This window comes from Myotis brandtii, unplaced genomic scaffold, assembly GCF_000412655.1.
Source record: "Myotis brandtii unplaced genomic scaffold, ASM41265v1 scaffold233, whole genome shotgun sequence".
NCBI classification, from domain to species: domain Eukaryota; kingdom Metazoa; phylum Chordata; class Mammalia; order Chiroptera; family Vespertilionidae; genus Myotis; species Myotis brandtii.
In genome coordinates this window covers 497,503-507,121 of record NW_005358773.1, presented here as the reverse complement: position 1 = coordinate 507,121, position 9,619 = coordinate 497,503, and the positions used below count along the sequence as shown (strand labels likewise).

The 9,619-nt window shown below is 47.6% G+C and overlaps 1 protein-coding gene across 1 annotated transcript in view; it reads left to right on the top strand.

The window, feature by feature from the left end:
• The first annotated feature begins 7,123 nt into the window (after positions 1–7,123).
• The window catches only part of IGFALS (insulin-like growth factor binding protein, acid labile subunit), an 8,306-nt gene continuing 5,810 nt past the window's right edge, over positions 7,124–9,619 (top strand). Inside the window, exon 1 of the mRNA XM_005866561.2 lies at positions 7,124–8,802. Coding sequence (XP_005866623.1) covers positions 8,787–8,802 — 16 coding nt within the window. The 5' untranslated portion in view covers positions 7,124–8,786. The remainder of the gene's footprint in view (positions 8,803–9,619) is intronic.

Sequence of the window (9,619 nt, the reverse complement as noted above, 5' to 3'; positions counted from 1 at the left end):
TGGAAGAGCCCACTCAAAGGGGCAAAGAGCCGCATGTGGCTCACGAGCTGCAGTTTGCCGACCACGGTCCTAGCATATAGATTAATGAAAAAAAAAATCCATTTTATTTCTATGTACTAATAGGCCAAAAACTTAGGAATTTATCAGAAGTAATGTAAGAGTTATACACTAAAAACTATAAAAATCTGATAAGGGAAAATTAAAGATCCAAATAAATGGAAAGATACTTCATATTCCATTAAAAGACTATTAAGATGTCAATTCTCACAATATACAGATGTATTATGGAATTGTATACCTGACTCTATATAATTTTATAAACCAATGTCACCCCAACAAATTCAAGTAAAAATAAAAACACTAAAAAAAAAAAAAAGATATCAATTCTCCCCAAATTGATCTATAGGTCCAATGCAATCCCTATCAAAATCCCAGCAGGATTTTTGGGAGAAAGTAAACTGACCCTAAAATTTATATGGAAATACAAGACTTAGAAGAGCCAAAACATTTTTTGTTGTTGTTAATCCTCACCCAAGGATATTTTTCCCCAATGATTTTTAGAGAGAAGGGAGGGGGGTGGGAAACACATCAATTGGTTGCTTCCTGCACACACCCCAACTGGGGCCAGGATGAAGCCTGCTACCGAGGTATGTGCCCTTGACTGGAATTGAACCTGTGACCCTTCAGTCCATGGGCCAATGCTCTAACCACTGAGTAAACCAGCTAGAGCAGAGCCAAACCAATTTTGAAAAAGAACTAAGTTGGAGGACTTACACTGCCTAATTTCAAAACTTACTGTAAATCCACAGTAATATATTGGTGCAAGGATAATAGGCATGTAGTTTAATGAATCAGAATTGAGAGTCTAGAAATAAATCCTTATATTTATGGTTAACTGATTTCAACAAAGATGCAAAGAAATTTCAGTGGGGGAAATTATAGTCTTTTCAACAATTGGTGCTGGGACAATTGGGTATCTATACATAAAAAAGTGAACTTAGACCCTCATCTCACATTATACACTAACTCTAAATGGGTCATAGACTTAAATATAACATCTAAAAGTAATCAAGCTTTTAGAAGAAAACAGGAGAAAATTTTGTGATCTTGGATTAGGCAGAGTAAGGCACAACACCAAACATGTGAGCCATAAAAGAGAACAAAATTGATAAATTGGACTTAGAGTAAAAAACTTGCACTTCAAAAAGACAGCATTTTAGCCCTAGCCAGTTTGGCTCAGTGGATAGAGCATCAGCTTGTGGACTGAAGGGTCCCAGGTTCAATTCTGGTCAAGGGCACATTCCATGGGTTTCAGGCTCGATCCCCAGAAGGGGGTGTGCAGGAGACAGCCGATCAATGTTTCTCATCATTGATGTTTCTATCTCTCTCTCCCTCTCCCTTCCTCTCTGAAATCAATAAAAAAATATTTTTTAAAAAAGACAGCATTTTAAAAAATGAGGAGACATGCCAATGGCTCAGTGGTTGAGTGTTGACCTATGAACTCAGAGGTCACGGTTTGATCTCCCAATCAGGGCACATGCCTGGATTGTGGGCTTGATCCCCATTGTGGGGTGTGCGGGAGGCAGCTGATCAATGATTCTCTCTCATCATTGATGTTTCTATTTCTCTCTCCCTTCCTCTCTGAAACCAACAAAAAAAATATTTTTAAAAATGAGGAGACAAGTCATAGAGAAGAATACCTACAAATGTCATATCTGATAATTCAAAATATATAAAGTCTTGTATCCATAATGTATAAAATTTGAGAACTTATTTTTAAAAAAAAAATGTTTTTATTGATTTGAGAGAGGAAGGAAAAGGATAGAAACATCAATGACGAGAGAGAATTATTGATTAGCTGCCCCCTGCACGCCCTCCATTGGGGATCGAGCCCGAAACTGGGCATGTGCCTTTGACCAGAATTGAACCCAGTACCGTTGAGTCCATAGGCCGACACTCTACTCACTGAGCCAAACCAGCTAGGGCTGTGGTCGGCAAACTGCGGCTCGCGAGCCACATGCGGCTCTTTGGCCCCTTGAGTGTGGCTCTTCCACAAAATACCGACTTCTGCGCATGGGCCATGAAGTTTCAATCGCACTGTATTGCGCGCCCGCATGTGGTATTTTGTGGAAGAGCCACACTCAAGGGGCCAAAGAGCCGCATGTGGCTCGTGAGCCGCAGTTTGCCAAGCCGCCGTTTGCCAACCACTGAGCTAGGGAATCAGAACTTACTAAGACGACAACTCAATTTAAAAATAGGCAAAAGAGTAGATGAGTGGATAAAAACACTATGGTACATTTATACCATGGAGTACTATGCAGCAGTAAAAAATAAAAAGAAGGCTCTCATACCCTTTGAGACAGCATGGAGGGATATGGAGAGTATTATACTAAGCAAAATAAGCTAGTCAGAGAGAGAAAAAGTATCACATGATCTCACTCATATGTGGAATCTAATGAACAAAATAAACTGATGAACAAAATAAATCGAGACATAGCAGCATAGAACAGACTGCAGAATCGCAGAGGGAAGGCAGGGGAGGGTAGGTGGATGGGAAGTGATCAAAGAAGTTGTATGCGGGGGGAGGAGCAAGATGGCGGCATAGGTAAACACCGGAGACTGCTGCCGCAAACAACCACTTCAAAAATACAACTAAAAGACGGAACAGACATCACCCAGAACCACAGGAAGGCTGGCTGAGGAGAGACTCTTCAACTAGAAGGAAAAATAACAGCACACCGAGGCTCAGAGGAGGCGCAGTGTGGAAAATACTCAGGTGCGGAGGTGCGCGCGCAAAGCGGGCTGGTGGCTGAGAGCGCGGTTGTCGTTTTCGGTCAGGGGGGAGTCTCAGACTCTGAGCTCCAGATACGGGCGAATCGCTGGGGACTCGGACCCAAACGGGAGAAGCGGGAGTGTCTGGCATCAGTTGGAAGGCAGCTTTCCCTCCGAGGTTTGCAGCGGTTCCGGGGGTTCTGAGAAGCAGAGCCTCTGGGAACAGGACTGAGGGCACCATAACGGCTCCCTCCGCCCGCCCTGTTGAGCCCGCCCCGCCCAAGCCCTGCGCAGAGCCATTTGCCGGATCGCCTCAGGCAAAGGCTAGATTAGCACCTCCCCAGAGGACAGAAGTTTTCCGCGGCAGACACAGCTGATTCACACAGCCAGTCGGCCTGGTGGTCAAATCCCTCTAGTATTAACTACAACAATCAAGGCTCAACTAGAACAAGACTGCGCACAAAGACCACTAGGGGGTGCACCAAGAAAGCATAAAAAATGCGGAGACAAAAAAACATGACAGAAATGGAGGATATAGAGCTAAAAATCGCAATTTTGAGGGCTTGCAAAAATGTGCTAGAAGCTGTCAATAAACTTGAGGAGAGAGTCACGAAAACTAATGAGACCCTCGATGCTATGATAAAGAACCAACTAGAAATTAAGCATACACGGACTGAAATAAAGAATATTATACAGACACCCAATAGCAGACCAGAGGAGCGCAAGAATCAAGCCAAAGATTTGAAATGCGAAGAAGCAAAAAACACCCAACCGGAAAAGCAAAATGAAAAAAGAATCCGAAAATACGAAGATAGTGTAAGGAGCCTCTGGGACAGCTTCAAGCGTACCAACATCAGAATAATAGGGGTGCCAGAAGATGAGAGACAGCAAGATATTGAAAACCTATTTGAAGAAATAATGGCAGAAAACTTCCCCCACCTGGTGAAAGAAATGGACTTACAGGTCCAAGAAGCGCAGAGAACCCCAAACAAAAGGAATCCAAAGAGGACCACACCAAGACACATCATAATTAAAATGCCAAGAGCAATATGGGGGGGAAAAAAATAAGAGGAACAAATGTAACCTGAACAATAAAGATTTAATAAAAAAAAAAAGAAGTTGTATGCATATATGCATAACCCATGGACAGACAATAGGGTGGGGAAGGTCTGGGGGGGTAGCAGGGGTCAATGTGGGGGAAAAGGGAACATATGTAATACTTTCAACAATAAAGATTTTTTTTAAAGGGGCAAAAGTCTTGAATACACAAACATTTCACCAAAGAAGTTATAAGAATGGCCAATAAACATATGAAAAGGGCCCAACATCATTGTCAGAGAAAACAAATTAAAATTAGAATCGCTCAAAATAAAAAAGTAACCATACCAAATGTTGGTGAGGATGTGAACAACTGGAGTAAAAAAACTTTTTTACTGCTTTTAAAGAGAGAGGGAGAGGAAGAGAGGAACATTGATTGGCTGCCTCCCGCATGCTCTCACTGGGGATCCAGCTGGCAACCTAGGTATGTGCCCTGACTAGGAATTGAACTGGCAACTTTTCAGTACACAGGATGATGATCAACCAACTGAGCCACACTGGCCAGGGCAACAGGTTTTTTGTTTGTGTTGTTTTAAGACATAAATCCTCCATGAATCAGTAATCCACTGCTAGGAAGCACTCCAGCAGGAATTAAATACACATCCACACAAAGGGTCACATACAAATGTTCATAGCAGCATTAATAGTAATAACCCCAATAGAAACAACCCAAATGTCCATCAGTTGATGAATGGATACACAAAATGGGGCAAATCCATACAATGGAATACCATCCAGCCATAAAAAGGAGTGAAAATTAACACTTTCTCATGTGGATGAACCAAAAACACTACGCTAAGTGAATAAGGTAAGACACAGAGGACCACATACTGTATGGGAATGTTCTAAAGCTAGATGAGTATGATTTCTCAACTCTACACATTTATTAAAAATCATTGAAAAAAAATAATCATTGAGTTGTATACGTATACATAAAATGATGCATTTTATGATATGTGAATCACATATCAATAAAGATGTTTAAGAAAGTACTGAGTAGCCCTAACCGGTTTGGCTCAGAGGATAGCGCGTAGGCCTGTGGACTGAAAGGTCCCAGGTTTGATTCCGGTCAAGGGCATGTACCTTGGTTGTGGGCACAACCCCAGTAGGAGGTGTGCAGGAGGCAGCTGATCAATGTTTCTCTCTCATTGATGTTTCTACCTTACTATCCCTCTCCCTTCCTCTCTGTAAAAAATCAATAAAATATATTTTTTTAAAAAAAGAAAAAGTACTGAGTAAAAGCACCACATCCGTTAATACTTTGTTTTTCCAACCTATTTTTAGAAAACAATTTCAATCTCCACAAAGTTAAAGGAGAAAAGATATTTATCATAGTATCTAGTAACAACCATCTAGGAAAAATAATCTAAAAAATATATGCAAAATCACAACACAGAATCTACAGAAAGAGAGAAACCAAAGGAGACCTAAATAAAAAGGTGAATTACACCATGTACACAAATCAAAAGACTCAGTATTGTGATGTCAATTCTCCCCAAATTGTAACACAATTCATAATTCAAGAGGCTTGGCTGGTGTGGCTCAGTGGTTTGATGCACCAAAAGTCTGCTGGTTTGACTCCGGTCAGGACATGCCCTGGTGGCGAGCTTGATACCACCCCCCTGTAGGGGGTGTGCAGGGTCAGCTGATGGATGTTTCTCTCCCTCTCCTTTCCTCTCTAACAATCAGTAAAAAATTATATCTTTTAAATCTTTATTGGCTTTGAAAAATAGGATATTTTTATTGATTTCAGAAAGGAAGGGAGAGGGAGACGGAGAAACATCAATGATAAGAGAACCACTGGTTGGCTGCCTCCTGCACGCCCCACACTGAGGATCCAGCCCACAACCCGGCCAAGTGCCTTGACCGGGAATCAAACCGTGACCTCTTGGTTCATAGGTCGACACTCAACCACTGAACCACTCCGGCCAGGCCTAAAAAAAAATCTTTAAAAAAAAAGTCTTTTGGCTTCATTTTAGATACTTGACAAGCTGCTCCCGCAGCAGTGAGGAAATGCAAAGGACTGAGTAGCCAAGTGCTCTCAGAGGAGGAAGTGAAGGGAGGGCCTGCTCCACCAGCTACCGAGACCCACTGGAAAGCCTCCATGGTGCAGGGGGAAGCTGAGGGGGCAAGGAGAGCCCAGAAAGGGCCCTCGCTGACGTGGACACCGAGGAGCAGGGAGCAAGGACAGCCACGAACTAAATGGTAGTGAGCCCTGGGGACCCACTGAGAAGAATGAAATGTGAGCTCGGCCTCACATGCTTAGGAAGTGGATTGGAGAGCAGGTAGCCTGCAGATGCCAAGGTGAAGGGTCACATGTTTTCAAGGTATTTTAGAAGATCATAAAAGTCATGTGACAAATAGGACCTGAAACCAGTTTGATAAATTGGACTACATAAAAAAAACCTTTTTGGACTTTTTCCATCTTTACTGTTGGTATTTGGGAAATCAAGTTCATAAGATTTAAGGAACAGCTTATGAGAGACCACATTAAACTCTCGCCACTACCATGATCAAGAGCACAAAAAAGCAAACTACAGAGCAGAAAGCATGGGCTCCCCACCCTGACAATGGCTTGCATCTTAATGTGATTTTTTTTTTAATTGTCTTATAATTCAGACTTGACAACCAAATAGAAAATTGGCCAGAGACTGAAACCTGCACTTCAGAGAGGACAGCCCACTGGCCAGTGAGCCTGAGCTGCCATCTCATGGGGATGGAGGAGACACAGACAAGGAAAGCCACTGTCCCCGCTGGGGTAAGGGCAGACAGAGCAGCACGTGGCGTTCAGGTGTCCCAGCACGGAGTGGCTCCCCACTACTCCGGAAGGGTTACTGCAGAACTCGTAGGAGATTTAAAGTTCCCAACCCGCCCCGGCCAGCGTGGCTGAGTTGGTTGAGCTTTGTCCTGTGCACCAGGTGGCTGGTACGATTCCCAGTCAAGGCACATGCCTGGGTTATGGCTCGGTCCTCAGGTGGCGTGCAGGAGGCAGCCAATTGATGTTTGTTTTTTCTCTCTCCCTTTCTCTCTAAAAAGAAAAGAAAAAAGAAAAAAATTTAAAAAATAGCCAACCTCAGCTGCCAAAATCCTGTAAGGCAGCGGTTCTCAACCTGTGGGTCGGGACCCCTTTGGCGGTCGAACGACCCTTTCACAGGGGTCGCCCAAGACCATCCTGCATATCAGATATTTACATGACGATTCATAACAGTAGCAACATTACAGTTATGAAGTAGCAACGAAAATAATTTTATGGTTGGGTCACAACATGAGGAACTGTATTTAAAGGGCCAGAAGGTTGAGAACCACTGAGTAAGGCTTTCCCAGACGCGCAAGCTCGATCACAGGAATTTCCTGTCCCAACCTTCAAATGTTCAGTGTCAGGAACACCAACGCTCCTTGTCCACGTGCACCCACCCTGCTCCAGCCTCATGATCCAGCACGGAGAAGAGGCCCCACTGGCCCAGAACTCCTGCTGAGTCCGCACTTTCTGCTGTGTAACTGTGTTTACTCTGTAAATTTCTGGGTGCGGACTTTCTCCCAGGCAGATCTATAATTTCTCAGAAGCTGAGAAATGACCTGGAAAAAGATCCAAGCTCAATAAAAGGGAGGGAGATAAAGCTGTCCCCTCACCGCCACCCCACAGCTGGGAGGCAGGGGCGGGGCTGCCACTGGGGAGGCAGGCGAGGGCTCCAGTCCCTGGCCCAGTGAGGAGCTTCCAGACCCGACGGGAGGCTTCGGACAGCTCCCACCTGCCCCCCCTCCTCCCCACTGTCCACCCAGTTGGATATAGAAATGTCCCTTAAACCAATAAGCCTTGCCCTCCCCAGACCCAGCTGTGCCTACTCTAGACCCTTCCAAACACAGGCCCACCACCCCAGGCAGAGCAGGCACAGCGGGCGGGAGGGAGGGAGGGTCCCCCATAGAGGAAGGGATGGCTGGAGGGCCAGACTGTACCTGGTTTGAGCAGGAAGAGCAGAGACTGACAGGCGGGTAAGGGCGTGGTGGGGCTCCCCTAGGCTCCAGCAGCCTTGCCAGCCATCACCTAAGTTCTGACCTCAGGCCAGGCACTGGGCACACATCCCAGCAGCCTATTTACAGAACGGAGTGGCTGTGTCCCCACAGGAGTCTGCAGGACAGCATGGGGGCTCCCAGCAGGCAGACGCTGGCCCTAAGCCAGGCCACCCTCCTGCCCCCCACTCTCTTCTAGGGAAAGTGGCGCCTGCCTGCGAAAAGCAAACACCAGGCGGCTGGGCTCTGCCAGGCATTTGCCAGCAGAGGCTGGGGAGGGGCAGTGGCCAGACACCAGCTGACCCTGAGGTCACAGGAGAAGCCAAGGCTGGGCTGGGCGACCCCACCCAAGTTAGGAAGGGGGTGGTCAGTGTGCCAGGGCAGATGGGCAGGCCCATTGGGAAATGTGGTGGCTCCTGCTTAACCCTCACATGGCCATCAGCTAGGTGGGGAGACCCGGAAAGCTCCCCAAGGAGGCCCATCCAGGGCAGAGGAGTCGAGCATAGGAGGCTCCTTTCCTGGATTCCCCAAACCTAACCAAGCACCAGACCCTCACAGGCTGCTCCTAGGCATACTCCCCGCCTCCCCTCCCCTCCGGCCTGCTGGCCCCACTCCGCAGGGCTGGGCTAGAAGGCGGGGAGGGACGGGACAGGCCTGTTGGCCCTCAGAGCTGCACCATGGCCCACCTTGGACCCTGAGGGTGGCTTCAGGATGCACGCAGGCCCCCAGTTTCACCGCTGTGCCAGCTACTCCCAGGGCACCTGGCCACCCGACAGGAGAGGGTTAATGGAGCCCAGGGCCAGCAGGGATGAGCTGGCCTGTGACAGGCCTGGCTGTGCTGGAGGTGGGGAAATCCAGAAGGCAGGACAGCCAGCCCCAGCAGCCCTGCTGTCTGCTTTGCATGCGGGATGGCCCTGAGGAAAGGTGAGGCTCCCCGGACCCCCCAGCCCACGGGCTCTGCAGCCCTCCACATGGCTCGGCTCTGGCTAGGCTGAACTTTTGGGAGCCCATGGGGGGAACGGGGCCGCAGGGGTGTTGGAGGGTGCAGCTGAGCCTGGCCCCAGAGGGTCACCTTTTCCTCCTCCTAAGGGCCCAGAACAGCAACACAAGGGAGGCAGGGAGGGTGTCTTCTTACCCCAAACCAGGGCCCTTGCCCTGGAGACCCCTGCTGGGCGAGGGCCTGCTGCCCTCCCAGCCACCTGAGGCCAAGCCACTGCTGTCTTGTTTCATCGCAGGGCCTAGGCCCATCCAGTTGGGTGAGGGTATCCTGCTGCACTGCCTTTGCCTCACGGAGACCCAAGCTCTGCAGGGCAGCCCAGTGCCAGCAGAGGTTCTGGGAGTTGCTGGGGAGCTTGGCACCCTTTGTCCTGAAACAAAACCTGACCCCAGTGAGTTGACGGTCTTAAGCCAACGGTCTAGGGCAGTGGTCGGCAAACTGCGGCTCGCGAGCCACATGCGGCTCTTTGGCCCCTTGAGTGTGGCTCTTCCACAAAATACCAGCTCTTCCACAAAACACCGACTTCTGCGCATGGACCACGAAGTTTCAATCACACTACGTGCGCGCCCGCAGGTGGTATTTTGTGGAAGAGCCACACTCAAGGGGCCAAAGAGCCGCATGTGGCTCGCGAGCCGCAGTTTGCCGACCACTGGGCTAGTGGGGACATTTGGATCAACAGCATGAAGAGGCAGGTGACATTGTGCATATGTCACAAATCCTATATAATAAAAACCTAATATGCTA